Here is a 23285-nt window from a genome sequence, read left to right on the forward strand (position 1 = left end):
CACAGAATTGTGCATAAGATAGAACAGTTTTGAAAATAACCAAAGGTGTGCCTGACAAATCCAAGGAATGACTATTCTTATTATTGAATCGTGGACTGCCAAGCGGACATGATGACTTCTGTCTCCACTAAGGGGTTAAATGTCCTTCCACTACTGCCGCTGTCCTTTCACTCCCGCTTTTTTCTCCCCCATAACCGCGTGGGCTGACTGGAAAAGCGAACTATAGTTCCCAGAGTGCCTCGCGAGGCCACAAGGAACTACAATTCCCAATGCCCTCCGCAGTAGGGCCGGGTTGAGTCAGAACCGCAATAACCCGGCCAGGAACTACAACTCCCAGGGCGTTGGGAAGCATCAGGCAGCGGCCCGCAAGAGGCCTCTCGGAGGATCTGGGTGTAAAAGCTCAGGTTTAGGAGCCACAGGCATGCTGCGTCCCAAAGCTTTGACCCAGGTGCTAAGCCAAGCCAACACTGGAGGCGTCCAGAGCACCCTGTGAGTGCGGACCAAGGGCCTGAGCGGCGAGCGCTGCAGTGGGGCGGTGCGCGGCTCTGTGAGGGAGAGGTGGGGAAGGATCGGCGGGAAGGGAGGAGGCGGCAGAGGGGGCAGCAGCTGGGTGAACCGGCCAGGAGGTCCCCTCTCGCCAAGGGAAAAGGGAAGCCGGCGTGCTGGGTACTCGGGGCAGGTTTCAGGACACATTCAGCCTAGACCCTTGCTTCCTGGAAGTGCCAGTGGCGGGGCTTGGGATGGGAACCTAGCCGTTTTACTCCCCGCCTGAGAACATTGATTTCCCTCCCCGTCCCTCACCAGGCTGCTGAATAATGAGGGATCGCTGCTGGCCTACTCGGGTTATGGGGACACGGACGCCCGGGTCACCGCGGCCATCGCCAGTAACATCTGGGCAGCCTATGACAGAAACGGGAACCAAGCGTTTAATGAAGACAATCTCAAATTCATTCTCATGGACTGCATGGTATGGAGAAGGGTGCGAGACTTCCCCTGTCCCCCAAGGGGACCCCAAGGGGGCGACCTGGACCCCATCCTGGATGGTTGGAGGGGCAGGGACAGGATCCTGAAGAGTATTAAAAGTTGGTCTCTGCAGCATTTGTAATAGGCAGGACCATATGCATCAAGTGGTGGTGAGGAAAGAGCCCTGAACCTGAGGTCTGACTTGGGTTCTGGTCTCAGCCATCCACTTATCAGTTGTGGAACCTTGGGTAAAGCACTTAATCTCTCTGAGCTTCCTTACCTCATCTCTAAGGAGGAAACAGTAATATTCCCCTTCCCCTCACAGGGTTGTTGTGAAGATCAAATGAAAGAATGGATATAAACTGTAGAGTGATGCACAAACACAGAATGTTGTCATCCCAGCTTCACTGACTCACAGAACAATGGCAGAGTCTCCAGACTCTAGTCCAATCCCTTCAGTTTACAAAGAAAGAAAATGAAGTCCAAAAAGGGAAAGTAGACTGTGAACTCCTTAGAAACAGGGACTATCTCACTCACCTTTGCATCTGTTCAGTCAACAAGTATTTAGGTCCCTGCAGTATTCTCAGGACTAGGGGAAAAGTAGCAAACAGGACAGGCAAAACCCCCAGCCCTAATGAAGCTTACAGTCTTACATGTCTTAAAATAAGTAAAATATATAGTACGTTAGGTATTGAAAATGCAATGGAGAAAAATAAAGTGGGGAAGTGAGCATTGGGGGGGCATCTGTCAGGCACAGTCTCACTGAACAGGTGACATTTGATCAAAGATCTGGGGCAAGCCACTGTGGCTATCTGGGAGCAGAACATTTCTGACAGAACAGCAGGTACAAAGGCCCTGTGGCAGAATGATGCCTGGTCAAGGATCAAAAAGGTTAGTATGGCTGGAGTTACATAAGAATGGAGGAGGTTGGTAGAAGGTGAGGCCTGGGAGGCAGGGGTACAATGCACGGTTCCCAGCATATAGCAGATACCTAATGAAGGTTTGCCAAACCAAATCAAATAGGCACTAAGGGTGAACTCTCCAGGAAGGATGCCCACTGTGACTCAGCTGCCTACCTTTCCCTACCACCTGCCCAACCAATGCCATTTCAGTTCAACAGATGACTCCTACTGGATGCCTAGCCTAGAATTGGTGCTATAGGGCAATAGCTTTCAAACGTTTTGACCACAAGCTAGCCATAAGAAATACATTTTGTTTTTTGTTTTTTTTTTAGATAGGGGGGATCTATCCTATGTTGCCCAGGCTGGCCTTGAACTCCTGGGCTTAAGTGATCCTCCCACCTCAGCCTCCCAAGTAGTTAAGACTACAAACACATGTGACTGTGTCCAGCTAGAAATACATTTTAAGTTAGAGCCTGGTATACACATACAATTACCATGGGAAAAGAGAAGGGAGAAATATTAGTTAGGTTACTGCTCCCATTCCCTTGTCAGTGTCTTTGTCTTGAGCCCATAATAATAACATCACCCATTTGGACAACGCTTGGCAGGTATAAAACCTCTTCATGTGTATTAGCACCCTCACCAACTGGGATGAGATAGGGGTTATGGAAAGAGAAACTGAGTTTCTGGGAGACTGAGTTTCCTAGGGTAACTTGGTTAGTAGATGGCTGCGCTGAGGCTGTAACCTTGGCTCAGAACCTCACGTCCAGGGCTGTGACCAAAGCTTTCCAGCTGAACCTCCTGCTGTGCCCAGGGCATAGAAGGAAGATATATAGTCTCTCTGGGGCCAGAAGAGCCCTTGGAGAAGGCAGGAGATAAAGGTACCAAGCAGAACATCACATCCCATCATATCACCCCCACCAGGAGGGCCGTGTAGCCATCACCCGAGTGGCCAACCTTCTGCTGTGTATGTATGCCAAGGAGACCGTGGGCTTCGGAATGCTCAAGGCCAAGGTGTGTATGTGCCCATCCTGCCACAATCCTGGGCCCAGCCTTCATGTTCCATGACTGTGTCCACTCTCACCTGCACCACGTTTCTGGAATCCTCATGTCTACTCAGTCTGTGTCGGGTGTAGGCCTACTCCCAAGAGCAGGTGGGGGCTGGGGACTGGTTATTCAGTATGGCATTGAGAGTAGACCTGGATTTAGGATCCCTCTAGTGGCAGGCCATGTGTGGGACTGATTTCTCCTTCCCCTCTTATAGGCCCAGGCCTTGGTGCAGTACCTGGAGGAGCCCCTCACTCAAGTAGCAGCATCGTGATGGGCATTAGTGAAAGCTGGGGTCTGGAGAGACATAACCATCTGGAGGGGCAGGGCACCCTGGGAAAATCTTCTTGGACTATGAGGGGCGGGTGGGACTTTGCTTTTTGCAAGAATAAACTTCAACTCCTGTCTTGTGTCTTGTCCACTTTCTTGGATGGAAGGAATCAGAGGAAATAGGAAGGAGCAGGGATCACTTATAGGATTCCTTCTGTTCTGCAAGGCCGGATTTCCACCCACTCCTTCCCCATGACCTCCCACCAAATGGTTCTTGGCAATGGTGCCCCAACTCCCTTAGCCTTTCCCATGGTGTGACCTCACCTAGCCATTGCCACTCAGGGCAGAATCTTACCCACCCGGTAGGCAAAACCTTGGAAGTAAGCTCAGCAGAGCAAGGGCCTGGTGGGGGTCACGTTGGACAAAAAGAATATAGGGCCATGGGGGTTCAGTGTCCCTCACTCCAGACTTTGGGTAGGGCTGCCTTTTCTACTTATATTTACACAGACCCTCTCCAGATCTTGAAGCCTTTGCTGTGAGGCAGTAGGTCCTGGGCAGGGAGTAGAAGAAACCCAGACTTCTCAGATTCCTTCATCTCCAGATCCTGCCCCTAAACTCAGACCACTCACTCCATCTGACTGTTTCTGCCCCAAGTCTCCCCCTGGGCCCCTCTAAGGACCCAGTGTCCTTAGAGCAGGTCTGTATAGGAAGCTACCAGCCCCTTTCCCCAGTGCCATAAGAAAGAACCCATCCCAGGGAATTGGGTAGTTTGTGAATCCCAGCTCCACCCAGGATGAGCAACACTGCCCATCCCAGGCCCTGGGCTGTCAGGGAGGGGCGGAAGTTGCTGTGGCCAAGATGCAGCTCCCACAGCTCTGCATTGCAGCAGGTTGAGTGGTGCCCCCAGTGTACCCTGCACCAGAGGCTTTGCAGAAAAAGCAGGAGGCCAAGTGGGTTTCTAAGGGGCTATTTCTCACTCACTAGTGGTGGGGCTTCCCTTCGACAGATCCCAGAAGCCCAGCAATGCACAGTCGCCCTACAGCAGGCTCTCTCCAAAGCTCCCGTCCCTGTCATTCTAGCTTCCCCTCAACCCGGGCTATTACTCCCTGGAGCTGGCTCTCCTCCTCTGGGAGCCCAAGGCTGAGAGCAAACACCCAACCTGTCTAACCTGTCTGACGTCATCATCTCTCCACCCACCTGGGCCCCAGGTCTCCAGCCGGCCGCTCTTCCTGTTCTCAGCTTCCGTCCTCTCAGCTTCCTTACAGCACCCCCACTTGCCAGAGCTGAGCCTCCTTAGGCCCTGCCTAGCCTTGAGTTGTCCCTCAATCCCTCTGGCTGCAGAAGTCTCCTTACCCCCAATGAGAGGAGGTGTGGGTCCAGGTCTCTTGAGAACTGAGGGTTGAGGACATTGAGCCAACACACAGGCTTGTTACCTCTGCCCCCGAAGACACCTGCACCTTCCATGCGGAGCCAAAATGGGGAACGGAACTGAAGAAGATTATAACTTTGTCTTCAAGGGTGAGTTGGGGTCCCTGAAGTTAGAGGAAGCCTGAGAGAGACCCAGAAAAAGATTGGCCGGGCTAGAGAGGGCCCCCTCCTATTTTTTATCTCTTAACAAGACCCCTCAAAGCTTATCATTCCTTCCGGTTAAGAAAGAAAGCTGCAGGGAGTGGGGCAGGGCCTGGTTATAGGGGAGAAGTCTGGGAGCTACTGAGTGTGCTCTATTATTATAAATAATGATGTTGATTACTCCTTAATAGTGTTAAGAGTTAGGCTTCCCTTCCCTGTTTCTAAAAGAAGCCCAAATTTCTGGGAATAGTCAGCTACTGCAGCATGAGAGATGGAGGTCAGACTTCAGACAGGACTTCCCTCCTGAGACGTGGGAGAAAGTCATCTTTCTGCGCAGGTGTACAGGAACATAGAGAAAGGAGAGACCTATCCCATTATAGGACTGGGTAATAAATACATAGGGAAGACATAGGGAAGAGTAGAGAATTTGGAGCTGGGTCTGATAGAATATAGCGTCTCCTGGGGTTATATCCTTGTCTGCCAGTCCCTTGACAGACTCCTTGGACCAGGCACTGGGTTCAACTTGGCTGTCCCTGGAAGGACAACCATGTATGTTTATCTCAGCCCCTAAGTTTGGCCCCTCTATTGCTCCCCAACCCCACCTCCGCACCTCCTTCAGGGCAAGGTGGATACATAGAGCTATGATTCCCCTTCCCGCCACCCCACCCCACGGCCTCTCCCAGCCTCAGCCCTGCCCTCACTGGGACTCTTACTCCAGCACCCGCCCTTGAGCTGAGGAACCTGTACTCCCAGCATCTTTCCCAAGAAAGTGAGGGTTAGCAATAGTCTGGGAAATAACCTAGGTTTATTGAGCCCTAACTGTGTCCAAGTCACTATCTCAATAATCACCATAACAACCCCCCAAAATTATCTTTCATTTTGAGAAGCCATGTAGCGTAATGGTCAGGAGCCAGAATGAGTTCAGATCTCAGCTCTACCACTTACAAATTAGTGCAGGGTGGGGTCTCCGGAAGCAGACACTGAGAAGTTTGGGGTGTTCGATGTTTTTTATGGATCAACACCTGTGAAAGGAAGGGGGTGGAAGCAGGATTGGGCAGAGGGAGAAGTCAAACACAGGCTCAACAAAGCCTGGTTCAAGGGCAGGGAGCTCTGTGATAGCCTCACCTTGCTGGGGCACTGGATGTGGGCTGCCCAGAAAAGGCACGACTTCCTGGGAAGCCACTGTCCGCCCTAATAGACTCTGAAGGAGCTGACAACTGGAGCCTGTCTGCTGCCTGCACTCCCTGCAGTTGGGGGGCAAGTCCTTCCTTAAAGGTGGATCTGGGCCAGGCGTGGTGGTGCACACCTGTAGTGCCAGCTACTCAAGAGGCTGAGGCAGGAGGATCCCTTGAGCCCAGGAGTTTGAGGTTGCAGTGAGCTATGATCACACCACTGCCCTCATGCCTAGGCAACAAAGTGAGACCCTGTCTCAATTAAAAAATAAAATAAAAATAAAGAAAAAGGTGGATCTGGGCACCACATTTCTGTGTTTACCACAGTAGCTACATTAGCTTAGGCAAATCATTTGACCTCCCAAGTGCCTTATCTGTAAAAATGGGGATAATAATAACAGTACTTACCTAATGGCATTGTTATGAGGATTAAATGAGTTAATACATGTCCTTTAGGACAATGGGTGGCACATAGTTAGCACTCAAAACATTGTAAACATTAACCATTGGTATCTCCATTTTACAGGTGAGGAAACAGGCTTAGAGATAAATAGCTCAGAAAAAGTCACAAAGTCAGTAGTACTCAAACCTAGTCTGTCTGAGCCCAACCAAGGCCCTCTCCCTGAGCACCTTTGGGGTCTGAGGATGGGGCTTGAAAGCCCACCCACTGGGAGGGATGACAGAGGGATGTTCTCCATAGGAGAGAAGAAGGAACACTCTCCCCACCCCACACACATATGCACATCCTCTTACCCACACTTACCCACTGCTTCCAGCTCTTCCATACTGCCCTACACAAATAAGGAATTTTTAAAGCGTGAAGAGGCCTTTATAGATTGTACAAACAAGGAAAGTTAGACGCAGAAAAGGTGAGCCACTTGTTCAATTTCATACAGCTAGTCAGAGGCCGAGCAGGGACCAGAGCCCAAAATACGTGGCCCCCAGTCCTTGGGCACCAGCTTGCCTTTCCAGAACCACCCTGGGTAGCCGCCGGTAGTCCTGGGTTGTACTTACATCAGCTCCCCACACTCTGCTTCAGCCCCCAGCTCATCCGTGGTGGGTAAAGCAGGGCCCTGGATGCTGCACACTGGCCTAAAGGGTCTTCATGGCCCCTCTGGTGGACCCTTGTCCCTAAAAACTCAAAAACAAAAGCACTGGGCTGCCAACAACAATCATACCAATAATAGTTTTGTATGCTTACTATATCCTGGGCATATCTCATTTCTTCCTTTTTTTTCAAAGTCCTCAATTTCCTTTTTTCTTAATTTATTTTTTATTTGTATATAATCATGAGGTACAATTACAATTTTTTTACATTGATATATTGCATTGTGGTGAAGTCAGAGCCTTCATCTTCTATTTCTTACAACCCATAAGGTAGATACTAATGTTTTCCCATTTGTCCTATGAAAAGAAAGGCTCAGAAAGCTTAGATAACTCGCCGAAGGACACAGAACTGGTCCAACACCCAGCCTTCTGTTTTTAACCATGCAGGACTGCTCCTCCATAGGGACAACTGGAACCTACCGTCTTACACACATAGACACACACGAACACACATACCTTCCTTTCATTCACAGATGTGTCACTTGCCAAACTTTCTCCTCACCCACACTTCTAACCTCTTTTCTCTATGCAAACACTGAACACACCCAAACTTCCACTTATCTTCCCAGCTCATATACATAAAAGATGTGAACAATGGTCTCATACCCACTAGTCCAGAAATGTGCACACACACCCTTAGATCTTCCTACCCTCTATCCATGTTCACACACCCCAGTAACCTCTCCAAAGGACACGCATAAACAGCCCACAGACGTCACTCCACCCTGAAATTCTGCAACCATGTCTCAACAGACTAGGTCATAACCTTAAAGCCCCTTTGTTTATTTTAAACTTTTGTTCCTTCTGCCCACCAGGACAGATGCATTATGCAGAGTTGCAGACTCCAGTCTCTGCCAGAAGACTGAGCTCCCTCCCCAGTTTTCTTTTTTTGTTTTCTCTTCTTTCTTTCCCTTTCTTTCTTTCTTTTCTTTTCTTTCTTTCTTTCTTTCTTTCTTTCTTTCTTTCTTTCTTTCTTTCTTTCTTTCTTTCTTTCTTTCTTTCTTTCTTTCTTTCTTTCTTTCTTTCTCTCTTTCTTTCTCTTTCTCTCTTTCTTTCTTTTCCTACCTTCCTTCCTTCCTTCTTTCCTTCTTTCTTCCTTCCTTCCTTTCTTTATTCCTTTCTTCCTTTTTTCGTTCACAGAGTCTTGCTCTAGCTCCTGGGCTAGCAGGAGATACAGTGGCGGCATCATAGCTCACTACATATTCAAACTCCTGGGCTCAAGCAATCCTCCTCCCTCAGCCTCCCAAGTAGCTGAGACAGGCCAGTACCGCCAGGCCTGGCTATTTATTTATTATTATTATTTTAATTTTAAAATATTAAGGGGGTACAAATGCTTTTGTTACATGGACAGGTTTTATAATGCTTTAATCAAAAATTTTCTATTTTTTTGTAGAGACAGGGTCTCATTCTTGCTTAGGCTGGTCTTGAACTGGCCTCAAGCAATCCTCCCACCTCAGCCTCCCAGAATGCTAGGATTACAGGACTGAGCCACCACGCCCGGCTCCTTCCTCAGTTTTCTGAGCCCATTTCCCATTTTCTGATGGACAGACCCTCCAAGTTTAGGTGGGCTTTGGGGCCACTCTGCCCAGCACTCAGCCCTTATGTCTCCACTCCTGCAGTGGTGCTGATTGGCGAGTCAGGCGTGGGGAAGACCAACCTGCTATCGCGATTCACGCGCAATGAGTTCAACCACGACAGCCGCACCACCATCGGGGTTGAGTTCTCCACCCGCACTGTGATGCTGGGCACCGCTGCTGTCAAGGCTCAGATCTGGGACACGGCCGGCCTGGAGCGGTACCGAGCCATCACCTCAGCGTGAGCCCGGGCCCGGGGGTCTGCTGGGTTGTGGGAGTCCTGGGGAAGTCAGGGAATACCTCCGGAGGGGAAGTGCAGTAGGAGGCAAGGGCACTCAGCAGTGTGCTCCCCCTGGGTGGGAGGTGGGGAGGGACCATAGACAGCAGTGCTGTGAGCAGCAAATAGGGAGAGGCAGGATGTAATAACACTGACAAGTAGGACAAAACCCAAGGATCATTGCCACCATTTGCCAAGCCTTTGCTATGTGCCCAGGAAGTTGCAAGGCACTTTATATTTTGGCATTTTATGTAAACCTTAAAGTACCACAGGACTAAGGCGCTATAATTACCACCCCTGTTTAAATACAAGCAAGGTAAAATCCAGGTGGAGCTGGGATGGGGACAGGCTGTGTGGACGGAGAGCGCCCTCTCACTTCCGCACACTGATGTGCACTTGGCAACCTTCACGTAACAAATGCCAGGGCCTGGACCTGGCATCGGCATCTTGTGAAAACTCAGAGGACACACAGGACTTTAGGCCTCCTGACACCATATCCAAAGTGTGTCCTAGTCAGTGTGAGGCCCAAGTGTGTGAAAGGTGGTCTGTATGGGCCGGGCACGGTGGCTCACGCCTGTAATCCTAGCACTCTGGGAGGCCGAGGCGGGTGGATCATTTGAGCTCAGGAGTTCGAGACCAGCCTGAGCAAGAGCGAGACCCTGTCTCTACTAAAAATAGAAAGAAATTATATGGACAGCTAAAAATATATATAGAAAAAATTAGCTGGGCATGGTGGCGCATGCCTGTAGTCTCAGCTACTCAGGAGGCTGAGGCAGTAGGATCACTTGAGCCCAGGAGTTTGAGGTTGCTGTGAGCTAGGCTGATGCCACGGCACTCTAGCTGTGGCAACAGAGCGAGATTCTGTCTTAAAAAAAAAAAAAAAAAAAAGGTGGTCTCTATGTGTCCGGTGAGGGGTACGTGGGGACAGGAAGCGGGAGTCTGGAGCTTCAGTTATACGCACTCATCACTCCTAGTCACTTGACCTCTTATGAGCCTCAGTTGACTCATCAATAAATTGGGAATAATAAGACATCACCAGTCTGAAGATGCCCCATTTCAACTCCAAGAGGGAGGCTGGATCCTTGCAGGGATGCCTTGAATGGTCAGGCCAGGGACTGCTGCAAGGGTAGATGTTTGGCTAGTCCTAGGTAAATGGCCACAGGAGGGAAGGGGGCACTGTAGGTTGAGGAGCTATGTGAGGAAGATCTCAGCGGTGGGGCATCCAGGAGGCAGACTTGCCCAGAGCCCAGATACGTGTTGGTGGATAGCAGAGGCTAAAATCAGGACAAAAGACCTGAGGAAGCAGAGGGGCTGTGAGCAAGCCAGTGGAGGTTTTAGAGTAGGGAGGTGAAGCTTTGGAGGTCCCAAGACCAGTGTTCCTGGAGGGCACAGAACCTTGGGCTGCTCCGTTGGGCTTTGGGTCCCTGGACCTCAGTGTCTGCATTTCCAGATCTCTGGTACTGACAGTGGGTGTTTCGGCTTAATGGCTTTTTTCTGATGCTGGGCCTAACGGCCATGATCTTGTCTCTGTCCATCCCTCCCACCTCCACCCAGGTACTATCGTGGTGCAGTGGGGGCTCTCCTGGTATTTGACCTAACCAAGCACCAGACCTATGCAGTGGTGGAGCGCTGGCTGAAGGAGCTCTATGACCATGCCGAAGCCACTATTGTCGTCATGCTTGTGGGTAACAAAAGTGACCTCAGCAAGGCCCGGGAAGTGCCCACTGAGGAGGCCCGCATGTTCGCTGGTGAGAGCCTGTTACCACCCAATCTGATTCCTCCAAGCTTGTCCACAGCCCCCAACTCCAGCTTCCCCAGTGCCTATGCCCACCCCTAGAGCCCCCAGCCTGAACTTCCTCCATGCAGTCCGCTGCCTCCATCCCCTCAAGAATTCCCAGCCATTCCCCTCTGGGACCCTGTGTCTCCCGTGATGTCCTACCACTTGCCCTGAGACTGCCTTCATCAACAATTATTCATAATTGATTTTAAGACAGCTCCACCCGACAGTGCTCAAAGATCCTGTGTAGAGGGTGAGCTTCCTTTAACCATCTGCAGTCACACTTTCCTCAGGAGTTTCCTGGGTTTAGAGGCATCATGATGTGGTAGCAGGCTCTGGAGTCCCATGGCCCAGCCTCCCGTCTCCTTTTGCCCAGTTACTAGATGCGGAACATGGAGCAAGTTCCTTATTTGTTCTTTTGTGTTTCTGGATTTCAGTTTCCTAACTAAACCTACCTCATAAGTTGTTTTAAAGATTAAATGAGCTACTACATGCCAGGGTTTTAGCACATAGCAAATGTACATAGTAAACATTAAGTTCATATTATTATTACTGCCCTTTGACCCCCCACAATTAACAGTGTGTTTCCCTTCCTGGCAGAAAACAATGGTCTGCTCTTCCTGGAAACCTCAGCCCTGGACTCCACCAATGTTGAGCTGGCCTTTGAGACTGTCCTCAAAGGTTAGAGCCTCCATTTGTCACCCCCATTCCATCCCTGTGGCTTCTGTGGGCAGCAGTAGCAATGCAGACACCCAGCCCTCACCCCAGCGGATTCCCCAGCTCCCCTGTGGGGTCCTGGCACCACTGCCTATCTCCCTTGACCACCTTAGTTCCTCCCCTGACTTAGCCTGGAGCTTAGGGAAGGAAGCAGAAGGCCACACTTCTCAGCAGCTCAGTCTTGGTTCCTTCTCCACACAGGTAAGTAGAAGGGACCCAGGTACTCACACTCCACTTCCTTCCTGCAAAACCTCCTACAAGCGTGGCCACCCCCAGTGCTCAGAAGGGGCATGCGGTGTGTATGTGTAGCGAGGGAGAGGCTTGGGCTCTAAATCTTCTTCGGGCCTGATCATTGACCTTTGCCCTCTCAGAGATCTTTGCAAAGGTGTCCAAGCAGAGACAGAACAGCACTCGGAGCAATGCCATCACTTTGGGCAGTGCCCAGGCTGGGCAGGAGCCTGGCTCTGGAGAGAAGAGGGCCTGTTGCATCAACCTCTGACCTTGGCCAGCACCAACCCTGCCCCCACTGGCTTTCTGGTGCCCCTCATCCCCACCCCAGCTTCAGGACCCTTCCCTGCACTTTGGTTCCAGATGTCAGAGTGCCTGGTTCCCTGTTCACAGCCCCCAGAGCCTTAAGGTCTTCATTCCCCACCACACATATCTCTATTATCTTTCCACCCTTCACAGATGAGGACCCTCAAATAAAGCTGTGTTTTGTATTAATGCCTGGCCATCCTGCTGCCTCCTGTCTGTGCTTCCCCCTGCAACTTTGGCCCCTCCTCTGAGTCCCTGATGCCCTTCCCCCACATCCTCTCTCCTCCCCACCATACAGACTGCCCCTTAGGGAGGGGCTGCCTCTGGAGTCCTGTGGTCTGGGGACAGTGCCAAGGGGGTGGGAGGTGCTTGCCCTTCCCTCTGCCAAAGCCCAGGACAGGTGGGGGAGGGAGGACATCATGGAGGGGAGGGGGTATCTGGAAGGCAAGACAAAGGAAATCATCGGTGGGCACCATCTGGTGCCCAGGGCCCTGGTGCCAAGAACTGAGGTCACTCCAATGCCAGGGGCAAGGGGAGGAGGCAGGGGGAGATGCAAAGGAAAAGGGGGAGTCAGGGCCAGCCCTGTATGTGTGTGCTGGGGAAAGGGTATTTAAGCCTGAGAGGTGGAAGGTCCAAGTCCTCCATCCAGTCTTCTTCCTGACCCCAAAGAAGAGGCATAGATTGAATCTGATGGGGTGAGTGGGGAGGGTCTATCTCTCAGCTCTCTGCCCCTTCTCCATGGAGCCTAGGAGAGGGCTGTCGAGGCAGGGTCTCTGTCACCCTGCCTCATTTTCCCCTGTTCTGCAGGGCAGGGTAGAAGGAGGCCTGACCATATCTCCAAAGAAGAGAAGGGAGTAAATGGAGACAAAAAGCAGGGGTTGGACGCGGTGGCTCACTCCTGTAAGCCTAGCACTTTGGGAGGCCAAGAAGGGAGGATTGCTTGAGGCTAGGAATTCAAGACCAGCCTGAGCAAGAACGAGACCCCATCTCCACAAAAAATAGAAAAATTAATCAGGCATAATAGCATGCACCCGTAGTCCCAGTTACTAGGGAGGCTAAGGCAGGAGGATTGCTTGAGCCCAGGAGTTTGAGGTTGCAGTGAGCTATATATAATGAGGCCACTATACTCTGGCCAGGGTGACAGAGCAAGAGCCTGTCTCAAAAAAAAAAAAAAAAAAAAAGGGCGGTGGGGGGATTGAGAGCTTGGAGACTCAAGTAGGGAGCTGTGAGGAACTGAGAGGGGGAGCCCAGGGGTGGCAGGGAACTCTGGAGACAACCACTTCCTGCAAGGTGTGTAAGGACAGAGTTACGGCAGATCCTCCCACTCACCCCAAGATGGTATAGACTCATATGCAGAGAAAGACAGCCTTAAGTAATAATACTTTTAATAAAATTAAGTTCTTAATAGCACATTTAATACATTAACCCTCCCCCTTCTTGGTTTCTCTGCATTTTGTGCAACATCACTTTGACTTGATTATTCATGGGTCCATTTTATTTCCCGCCTTTATTTTGCTTTTGAAATCTTTTTCCTTGGTGGATTTGTACGTGTCTTCACTAGATGCCTCAAATTAAGTCTGACCACAATCCTACTCTACTTTCTACAGTGGAGAGACCATCCCCCTGCCCCAGGGCTGTCTCCAGCCACCCCCCCACCCCACCCTCACCCTCGAGTGGGGAAGGGGAAGCCCTCCCCACCCCAGACTCTACCATCCCAAACTAGCGGGGTTTCTAGGACAAAAAGAGCAGGGGGAAATCTGTCCCTAGGTGGGGCAAGAAGAGTAAATTGGGAAGAAGGAGATGTGTTTGGGGTCTAGGGCCAGGGAGGGGCATGGCAGAGTCATTGGTGTAATGGAGCAGGCTCCTCTTGCCCAAAGGAGAGCCAAGAGGCCTCCCCACCCCCTTGGATGCAGGGGAAAGGCCAGAAGTGACCTGACCCTGAAGATCTCATTGCAAGCTGGGGTGGGGAGAAGGCAAGTGCTTAAGAAATGTTGATTTCTTGCATGCAAAAGCCAGGCTTCTCCAATTTTCTGTGGGGAGGGCAATGTGCCTCCAGGCCAGGGACAGTGGATAACCACTACCTGCACACTTAAGATGGAGGTGGCCTGGAGCAGAGAGGGCTTGGTTGGGGTCACCCAAGGTCCCTGTGCCCTTCCCCTGCCTCCATACCCTTGTGGCCCCCTTCTCCCAGGCCTTCAAAGACAGTGCCAGTGCCTCCACTCCACCCCACTGGGTGGGAAGTCCTTCTTGGAATCTAACTTATATGAGACAATAAAGCACTTTGCAAATCTGTAAAGCACATCACAGCTTTAAAGAACAATTATTGAGATGTTACCACCACTGCTGCCATGGAGGTCAAAAACTCAGTGGAATGTGGGACGGGAACAGGGGTGGGGGACTGATCCCCTCAGTGCTCTTGAAGCTCTGAAGGTGAGAAATGTAATCAATCTGTAGTTAAGTGGACTGAGGTTACACTTCAAGAAGGACTCCTCATTTAGGCCTGGGAGAAGCTGGCTTGGGAGGTCAGAGCTGAGCAGTCCCCATCCTTCCTGAGAGCCCCAGGAGAGGACATAGAACTTTGGAGTAAGGGCTGCCCAAAGGAGACAGAGGGATGGCCAGGCCCCCAGGTACTGGAGGTGCAGGCAAATGTGCTCAGTCTCCTCTGCTGTCTCCAGCCCAGCCCAGACCCCCATCTGATTGAGCTGATCAGTGTGCATCCTTTCAAAGACCCTGGGAACTGAGCCCCCTCATCTCTTTGTCCTACAATGTAAAAATCCAAGGATTCTCAGAATCAACCCCAGCAGACTGGAAGCTCCCAATCTTAACTAGCAACCTGCTCCAACCCTGATATCTGAAGATGGGGCGACTCAGGGTGGACTCAGCCACTTCCCTCCTCTATTTATCTTTTCCTTACAACTTTTATACATTCTACTGGACCCAGGGGCCCTCAATGCTACTAAACTTTAAGCTATCTGAATATCATCTACTAAGTAACTAGTAATTCTTTCTTTCTTTCTCTAGGATTATATGAAATAAATTTGAATTATTATTATTAATAATTATTATTTTGTAGTATTCTCTTCTTTTAAACCCCTCGGTTTCTCTTTTTCCTCTCTCTTTCTCTCTCTCTCTGTCTTTTTGGTTAAAAAAAAAAAATCTATTTCTCTTAAATCTCACGCCTCTCTGAGGGTTCCCTAGGCCTGCTAAGCCTCAGTTCTGGAGTTCCCCTCCTCACTTGCCCAGGAGACAGGGCAGGGGAAAGGGGGGGACACCCCAGGATCCTCAGTCCTAAATCCTACAGCTTCTTCCTTTCTTGTTAATCCCTTTCTTTGTTTGGCTCTGCCGGCTCCCCTGAGGGGGAGGAGGAGAGGGGAGGGGGAGCCCACGGAGTGAAATCCAATCTACTTGCAGGGCCCCAAAAGGGACCAGACTCCCCCAGCCCCTCTCTCCACCATCCATCCCAGGATGCTCCCCCAAGAAAAGCAAATGACATTCCTCCCCAAAAAAAAGTGGGGGAAAAAAAGCAACGTAAACCCGAACATATATTAAAAACACTTTTTTTTTTAAGATTTAACTCTGAATACAAATGTATTTTTTCTTCTTCTCTCCCTACATATATTCTAAACCTTCTAAAGTTTTTTTATTTTTTTAAGGATCACTTTATCATAAAATAAAATATCCTTTTCATATAATAAATTACCTAATAAAAAGTCTTTTTTTCATATTAGCCCAGGTTCTTTGCTACATTTATACGGTAATAAACGCCTTTATTAAAATAGAATATTAAATTATAAAGAACTGCTTTTTTTTTTTTTTTGCTATTTTTGTTTTCTCTCCTCTGTGTTGGTCGCCTGTCTCACTCCCTCTCATGCTCTCTCTTTCTCTCCTCTATTTTGTCTCTCACTATGTGTGTTTTGCGTTTGTTTCTAGGCTTGGCTCAATTGGTAGGGGTGGGATTGAATTTGCTGAGCCCCCTAGTGTAACAGTCTTCTGCCTTTGTGGGTAGAGTGGAGAGGGGGAGGGGGATTGACAGACAGACATCCTTTCTTCCCACCCCCCTCCCCACCCGCCCCCGGCAACCGAGGGTGCCCATTTGGTTTGGTTTCTATTGTACAGACATCTCAGGATGGCTCACATTGGCGGGAAGGAGGGAAGCAGTCACAGGCCAGTTTCCTTGACTGTGACCGCCTTCCTCTCACTTCCCTGGCTGGTGGTCTGGAGGGGAAGGCTGAGGAGAGGTGAGTTAATTCACAACAGGAGAAAGGAGAAGAGGAAATCCCCTCTGCATCTCCAACCCTGCACCTCTTCTCCATCCAGGAAGAATGGGACTCCTGAGCTTTAAGTGCTCAGCGATCTCTCAGAACAGTCCCACCCCATTATATACAAGGATCTCCTGGGACCCCCTAGTACTCCCATCCCCCATCCTCTCTGGCCCGCCAGCGGAACCAGGAGGGTGGAACCAGGAGGGTGGAACCAGGAGGGTGGGAGGCTGTGGCAACCCCAAGTGAGCAGTAGGGAAGCAGCAAAGAGGGTGTAAGGCCTGTAACAATACATGACTCTCAAACAGGCCCTGCTGTGCCCCAATCCTGCTTTGCCCTGGGCTGACCCCTCTCTGAAGACCTGGCCTCTCCTCAACCGCAATGGGTGGGACAGAGACTTCATGATTTGCGCACTAATAAGGATTCAAGCTAATAAGGATTCAATTAAGGTTTGGGTCAGGTCCAGAGAGGTGTGCTGGGTATGGGGCAGCAGCCCTCCCCTCCACCAGTCTCTCCTCCTGCCTCAGGCCCTTTCCTGCTCCTTGAAATAGCAGACACACTACCCTGGCTCCCCTTCTACAACCAGAAAATCCAGCCCAAGAACTCCTCCCTAAATATAATGCCCATAGATGATGAAGGTGGGGGTTTTGACCCTTTACGTACCCCAGTATTAGTCCCCCTCCTCAAATTTCACTGAGAATGGGGATACATTCCATAAAAAATTTGAGATGTTTCTTTGGAGGAGCAGGGGAGAGGGCCTCCACATGCCTGAAGAGGAATGGGAGAGACCATCAAAATGTTTTTCCCTCTATTCATCCCCAGGGGGATGGTGTCCCCAAAGCTGGGCTGGAAGGGGCAGGAGTGATGGAGGAGAAGGGAAGAAAGACAAAGAGAAGGAGCAGGACAGGGTTGGGAGTGACAGCCACCAAGGGAAAACAAAGCAAAGAGGTAGAGGGAAAGGAAAGAGCAAAGGAGAAGGAAGATCCCAGAGGGAGGAGAGATGGGGGGAGTGAAGGGAAATGCTGAAGGGGTCAGAGAGGAGCACCCCTCTGCAGATTCCTCCAGCCCAGCTTTGTGGGGGCAGATGAATTCTGAGCCCTTTATCCATTGAAATGATTCTCCTCCACCCCACTCCCCAGATCTGTGCAGGCTTCTGATAGGGCTCCATCTCCCTTATACTGTGAGAAACTCAGGAACAGTTTCTCCAACAGGATATGGGGGTGGGGGAGCCAAAGGGTCATGTTAGGAGGCTGGAGGTCACGACCAGAGGGCTTGGGGGTTCAAAAGAGCACCTCTAGATATCGGTGGTAATTCTCCCTCCCCCTTTTCCCCATCCCCTACACGAGGAAGGGGTAGAGTGACACATAGTTGGGGAGGCGGGCAGAGGGGGTCAGAATGCCTTAGCGGCCACCTCTGGCAAAACAAAAGTTTCTCTTAGCTGCTTCCAGATTTAAGGGTGTGTTGAGGTATCAGAGTTGTAACTCTAGTATTTTCAGTCTGGCCCCCTCCCAATCTTTCCAGGAAAAGGTGACCAGAGGCTCTGAAAGTGGCCCACCCTCCAGCCACCACAGCCTCCCTTCCCCTCTCCCCAGAGAGCGAGTATCTCTAAGCACCTTGCCCCTCAAATCACTGATTTCCAAAAGGCCCTTGTGGAAAACAGGTCCAGGGCGGGCCCTTGGGGAGTAGGCCCAGGAGGCATGGGGCAGGGGGCTTAGGAGAATATTCGGATGGCTTGCGTGGCTGTGATGTGGCAGACGGGACACTCCGGGTCCGTCCTCTCGCAGATGCGTACTGCACACTCCATGCAGAACAGGTTGTGTCCACAGGGCACGAGGGCGGCCGTCACTTCGCTCTCAAAGCACACCATGCAATCTCGCCCGCCGCCGGGGCTCCGCAGGCCGCCCCCACCAAGTTTAGAGAAGCCCTGGAGCGGCTCTCCCGGCGGACGCCTTGGGAGTCCTGCCAGCTCTGGCCCTGCGGAAGTAGCAGGAGAGCGGTGCGCGCCGGGAGGCCCAGCGCGGGCCTTAGCGGAAGAGGAGGAGGAGGAGGAGGCCGAGGAGAAGAGCACCGAGGTGGGCGTGGCGTTCTCCTGGCCCGCCCACAGCGGGGGGCTAGTCTCAGCCACGCCGTAGTACACGTCCTGCTTGCCTACACCATAGCCCGGAAACAGGTACCCGCCGTAGCCAAAGTCCCCGCCCTGCTCGCCCAGGCGTGGGGCCTCAAAGCCTGAGTCCACTCCGCACTCGCCGATGCAGCCCAGGCTGTTCTGCCGGAAGGTGGAGAGGGGCTTGCAGCCTGGCGGATGCACCCGCCAGGCGTCGGAGTAGCGGCTATCAAGTGCGGCATCGGGGCTCCCAGCCAAGAAGTCATTTTCATTGTTGTACTCGAGGATCTTGCCTGTGCGCACTGCGATGTGTGTCTCGATCTCCTCGCGCGCACGCTCCACGTTGCCCGGGGCACCTGTGATCTCGAACACTGGGTCGCGGTCACGGCTTGGTGTGATAATGTACGTGTTGGTCTGCTGCTGGATGCGCTTGATGGTAGCCCCTTTAGGGCCCACCACCAGCCCCACCACGCGGTAGGGAACCCGCACACGGATGGTCACCTGGCCAGGCAGAGCAGGGGCCACACCAAAGGCGGCGCCTGACTTGTTGCGGGAGGCACGGATCATGGAGAAATGCTCCGCCGCTGAGATGATTTCCCGCCGGGCTGTGGCCACATCCTCTCGCCGTCCTGTCACCATGAACACTGGCTCCTCGCCCCGCACTGGTGTCTTGATGTAGGTGTTGGTCTTGGCCCTCAGAGCCTTAATCTTGCAGCCTGGGATAGGATGGGGAGGGGGAAAGAGAAAGAAACTCACAGGGCAAGAAGGGTTGTGCTGGGACCAATAAGCTCCTGATCTTTATGCAGATTCCTGGCCTCCCAGGAACACTCCAGTCCACGCTTTGAAACCCCCACTACTACACGCACAGTCCACTCATCGGACCTCACATCTACCCAACGTCGATTTTAAAATGTACTAAATTTCCCCCGAGTTCCATTCAGGACCTTCCAAATTCATTCATTCCTTGAAACCCCAAAATAAGCACTGATTCGCCCATATAAGCTGCTAACCTCAGAGCTATTCACAAACTCCTCCCCAAACGTTTGCTGTTCTCTCAATTTCTCTACTGATCCCTGGCTACTCACAAACTTTCAAATCATTTAATCACTGCCCCCCCCCCCCCGCCCCGTCTGTCACCAACTCCAATCTTTCCACAGAACCCCAATGTGCTCAGTAACCTCACAATCTCCTCATTTGACACTCAATCATTAAGAGTCCTCCAACTACTCAGAGACTGCCAACATCCACCAGTTCTATGACCTCCCCCCCCATACCTTCCACCCAGTAGTCTCTCTCAGTGGGTCCCAAATTCATAATGCGTTTGCAGCAAGTAGTGGAGTGCATGAGACTGGGAAGGGTCTGAGATCCAGAATTTCAAGAGGGAAAGGAGGACTATGAAGATAAAGGAAATCCCATGTGAAGGAGCAGCACCCAGCACCATGTCACTCCTATCCCCTGTGCCCTGGGGAAGCTGAGATGGGTTAGGGGCCCAGTAGGATGAGGGTATTCTGGGCCCATACTCCTGCTTTGAAGTAGGTTAAAGCTGGGAGGTTGAAGAGAGAGGTAGGAAGAGAAAGAAGAAAAGCGAGACAAAGAGAGACAAAGAGGGAGAAGGGGAGAGAGAAAAGTGAGGGAGGCTGGGATGGCCACACCGTCTCTAAAAGCTGCACACCTTGATGGCTGACTGGACAGCCCTCTCCTCCTTTCCACCTGCCCCTAGCTTCACACCAAGCCTTTCTCCAAGCACACATGCCACATGTGTGTGAGTTTGCACACCCATACCTAAGAGTGGTGATGCACTGTGTGCCTTTATCTAAACCATACTTGCAGGGCCGGCCTAATGTACACTTTCATACACCTCTTTCACACGCAAGTCCCTATGTTTCAATCTTTCATACATCCCACTCTTCCACGCACATCCTCCCCAGCACACAAACAGCACATTCCTATATGCACCCACAACTTTTGCCTCCATTCACACCCCTCTCCAGGCACAACTCACCATTCCTTTTCTCACTCCCCCACTATGCTACCTTTCCAAAACCAAGTGGTCCTACTTTTATGATTCTGCCCCAACCCTCCAACCACAGCCTGAGATGAGCTCATTTTTTTCCTCCTTCCTCCACTCCAGATGGCTTCTTCTCCAACCTTAGCAGACTGAGGGGTGGTGGGGAGGATAGGGTGGATTGGGGGCCCACTCCACTCACCTTTAAGGAACCTCGGGAAGGAGAATTTGCTCTTCCCTGGCAGTTAAGAAGTCCTACCTGTTGTCAGGCCCACATCCTTGCTGCTTTAATGTACTAAGGTAAATGATTGTTCTATTTGTGAGGCATAGAGGGTTGAGAAAAAGTGAAGTCCTCTGTCCTACCACTTCTATTCACATGTCATCTGATGGACGCCTGAGATCTGGCTCTAAGTTTTGGGTCCATAAACAGAAGTGAGAGCTAGGTCTCTATGGGGGCTGGGGTGTGAACAGGCCAGGGCATAAGACTAAGGAGAACAGCTAGAGGCCTGGAGGTGCAGTAGTGGTGGTAGACCTCATCCTGGGTTCTGCAACGCTGTGAAGAAGCATCTCTTGAAGGGAAGACCTACTGGGCTTCACCTTCCTAGAGGTCAAATAGAGGAGCACTAACACTGCAGCAGCAGGACGGAGGTTAGACAAGAGGGAGGACTTTCATATACTTAAGGAATGAGGGGGAGGCTTATCTTCTCTGAATAGGAGAAATCCTCCTACTTTTATGAGGGACAGGCCGATCTGATGAGGAGGCAGAAGAGGAAAGAATGACTCCATTAAATCCTGGGGCCTCCCCAAACCACCCCCACACCCAAGAAAAGATATCAATGTCTGTCACCACCCAGTTCCAGAGCTTTGGATCCCCAGTTTCTGACAACAAGAGGAAAACCAACTTTCTAAATTAGAAATCTCAAGAGATGGAGTGCCCCAGGGGGATGAGGGCTGTGCAGGGGAGTGGCATCTTCCCTTCCTCCATTCTGGATCTCCCTTCGAAATCCCCCTAACCACCAGCACTCCCAGTGGATGAGGTGCAAGGTGGAATAGGGCCCCCCCGGCCCACCTCCCCTTTTCCTCCACCAGGAGCTGGCCTCTTCCCTCACTCCCAGCCGGAATGCAGCTCCTCTATTGTTCCCCACCGTGGGACAGCTCCTCCCCCACTCCTCCCCCACCCCACACCTCCCCAGCCCAGCCCCTTTGTAATTTCCAAATCCCACCCTCCCCACTCCCGTTTGGGAAACCAAGAGAGGGAAGGGTCCCCAAGATCCCTTCTGCTCAATTTGGACGCTCACCAACACTCCCACCCACCCACCCAGGGATGCTGGAACCGAGGAGGGTGTGGTATCAGACATACTACACTGGATTAATTCTACACCGCCCCCAACACACCCAGACTCTTGCCCTCCACCAAATTTCCAGGTGAAGGTTTCTCACCCTCCAGCATACCCCCTCCTGCCCAGTTCTACTCTTTCACTACCAGAGACCCCTCCGTAGGCCTCTGGCCCCAGGCCGTGGCCAGCCCAGAACAAAAGCCAGAGAGAGAGGAAGAGAGGTCCATGCTAGGACGTAGCACTTCCTTGGAGACACCCCTTCCAAAACCCCACAGACAGTCCAACTTTGGTGTGTGGGTGACCACAGGACCCCCTCCTCCCAGTGGCCCTCCTCACAACCTCTCCCGACGGCTGGGACCCTTCCCTGGGCCACACCCCCTTCCATTCCTACACTCAGCCCAACAAAGAGACAGATACTCAGTCAGGCTTCGCGGACCAGGTCTCCCCCAAAGTCTGTAACTCCCGGCGGCTGGGGGTCCTAGGGGTGCCCCCTCCCCAACCCACAAGCAGATACCAGAGTAGGGGCTTCTGAGGAACTCTTTGCACATTCCGTCAGTTTTTCTGGCTAGGAGTGGACACCCCCTCCGGACAGCCTCCCTGGATTGGGAGACCGATCCCCCTCCCCTTTCCCTCTCCCAGAGCAAGGATATTTCTTTGTCTAAGGGCAGAGCCCTGGGAGAGGAAGGATCTGGACAACCGTCCCAAGTAGGGGTAGCAGGGAACTTTGTGGCACTTGGAAATCAGGGTAGGGGGCGGGTCCCCCTTTGTGGGGAAGGGACAGAGCTGGAGGCGGGCAAAGAGGGAAGAAATGAACTTTCCGCGCTGGGGACAGGGTGTCCCCCAACTCCAATCCCTCTCAGTGGTCCCGGCGCCCGCTTACCTTGCCTGCCCACGATCTCGGCCACGTGCTCGGAGGTGGGCACGGGTACACACTCCGTGGTGTTGCTGCTGCCCTTCAGGCGCAGCTCGGCCTCTTTGTACAGAGCGCAGAGCTTGGCGTCGCTAGCCCCTTTGGGGGCGGTGGGGGGCTGGGGCGTCTGCGCCGCGGGGGCCGCCGTCTGGGCGGCCGGGGGCGCCGCGGGCGGCGGCGGCGGGGCCGGCTGCGGGGGGGCGGCCGGCTGCGCGGGGGCGCCGCCCCCCCCACCTCCCCCGTCCTCGCCCGCCGTGGGGGCGGGGGGCTCCCCCAAACCCAGGAGGCAGAGTTGATCGAGAGCCAGCTGAAGGGCGCGCTCGTCTTCCAGCAGCCCTCGGTCCTTAGCGCTTCCCCCGAAACATCCTAGTTCTCCAAAGCCCCCATTTCTTTCCATTATTCCAGATACCACTAGACTAGGCATGGCGAAACAAAAGCTGGGGGAGAGAGAGAGGGAGAGAGAGAGAGAGAGAGGTGGTGGAAGGGAAAAGAGGAGAGAGGAGGGGAGGGGAGAAGAGAGGAGGGGTGTGTGTGGGGAGGGGGGAACAAAGAACTGGGGAGGGGGGAAGAAAGCGAGATAGAAAGATAGACCCTCCCCCTAAGCCCCCCTCCCCAAACACCCTGTAACCCGACTCCCCTCGCCCCAGCCCCCGGAGTGGGGGTGGGGGAAAGAGAAGAAAAACCAAGAAAGCAGATCTCCTTTCCTCTCCGGGGGTGACGGGGGGCGGGGGGCTGCGGGATCTCTGCCCCCACCCCTCCCG

General features: G+C 52.2%; 3 protein-coding genes across 4 annotated transcripts; 2 read left to right on the forward strand and 1 right to left on the reverse strand.

The window, feature by feature from the left end:
* The first annotated feature begins 286 nt into the window (after positions 1-286).
* On the forward strand, positions 287-3317 carry LAMTOR2 (late endosomal/lysosomal adaptor, MAPK and MTOR activator 2). The gene is made up of 4 exons (XM_045545342.1): positions 287-489; positions 805-967; positions 2790-2879; positions 3130-3317. The coding sequence occupies exons 1-4, from the start codon at positions 422-424 to the stop codon at positions 3184-3186; spliced, it is 378 nt and encodes a 125-aa protein (XP_045401298.1). The 5' UTR covers positions 287-421; the 3' UTR covers positions 3187-3317.
* Positions 3318-4380: 1063 nt separating this feature from the next.
* On the forward strand, positions 4381-12098 carry RAB25 (RAB25, member RAS oncogene family). Of its 2 annotated transcripts, none has more exons than XM_045545345.1 (5): positions 4381-4700; positions 8650-8845; positions 10436-10629; positions 11259-11339; positions 11577-11833. In XM_045545345.1, the coding sequence occupies exons 1-5, from the start codon at positions 4658-4660 to the stop codon at positions 11582-11584; spliced, it is 522 nt and encodes a 173-aa protein (XP_045401301.1). In that variant the 5' UTR covers positions 4381-4657; the 3' UTR covers positions 11585-11833. The 2 variants fall into 2 exon arrangements, with proteins under 2 accessions (XP_045401301.1, XP_045401300.1); XM_045545344.1 differs by having other exon boundaries at positions 4383-4700; positions 11747-12098.
* Positions 12099-13277: 1179 nt separating this feature from the next.
* On the reverse strand, positions 13278-22960 carry MEX3A (mex-3 RNA binding family member A). The gene is made up of 2 exons (XM_045545343.1): positions 22495-22960; positions 13278-18988 (listed from the first exon to the last, which is right to left on the reverse strand). The coding sequence occupies exons 1-2, from the start codon at positions 22946-22948 to the stop codon at positions 17880-17882; spliced, it is 1563 nt and encodes a 520-aa protein (XP_045401299.1). The 5' UTR covers positions 22949-22960; the 3' UTR covers positions 13278-17879.
* Positions 22961-23285: the final 325 nt, after the last annotated feature.

This window comes from Lemur catta, chromosome 3, assembly GCF_020740605.2.
Source record: "Lemur catta isolate mLemCat1 chromosome 3, mLemCat1.pri, whole genome shotgun sequence".
Taxonomy (NCBI): domain Eukaryota; kingdom Metazoa; phylum Chordata; class Mammalia; order Primates; family Lemuridae; genus Lemur; species Lemur catta.

Bases quoted from the DNA above. Each gene is read 5' to 3' on its own strand.
- LAMTOR2 (XM_045545342.1), top strand. From the start codon at position 422: ATGCTGCGTCCCAAAGCTTTGACCCAGGTGCTAAGCCAAGCCAACACT. The intron at 490-804 runs GTGAGTGCGGAC...GTCCCTCACCAG, and splicing joins GGAGGCGTCCAGAGCACCCT to GCTGCTGAATAATGAGGGAT. The intron at 968-2,789 runs GTATGGAGAAGG...CACCCCCACCAG, and splicing joins TCATTCTCATGGACTGCATG to GAGGGCCGTGTAGCCATCAC.
- RAB25 (XM_045545344.1), top strand. From the start codon at position 4,658: ATGGGGAACGGAACTGAAGAAGATTATAACTTTGTCTTCAAGG. The intron at 4,701-8,649 runs GTGAGTTGGGGT...CCACTCCTGCAG, and splicing joins TTATAACTTTGTCTTCAAGG to TGGTGCTGATTGGCGAGTCA. The intron at 11,340-11,746 runs GTTAGAGCCTCC...TTGCCCTCTCAG, and splicing joins CTTTGAGACTGTCCTCAAAG to AGATCTTTGCAAAGGTGTCC.
- MEX3A (XM_045545343.1), bottom strand. From the start codon at position 22,948: ATGCCTAGTCTAGTGGTATCTGGAATAATGGAAAGAAATGGGGGCTTT. The intron at 18,989-22,494 runs GTAAGCGGGCGC...ATCCTATCCCAG, and splicing joins CGAGATCGTGGGCAGGCAAG to GCTGCAAGATTAAGGCTCTG.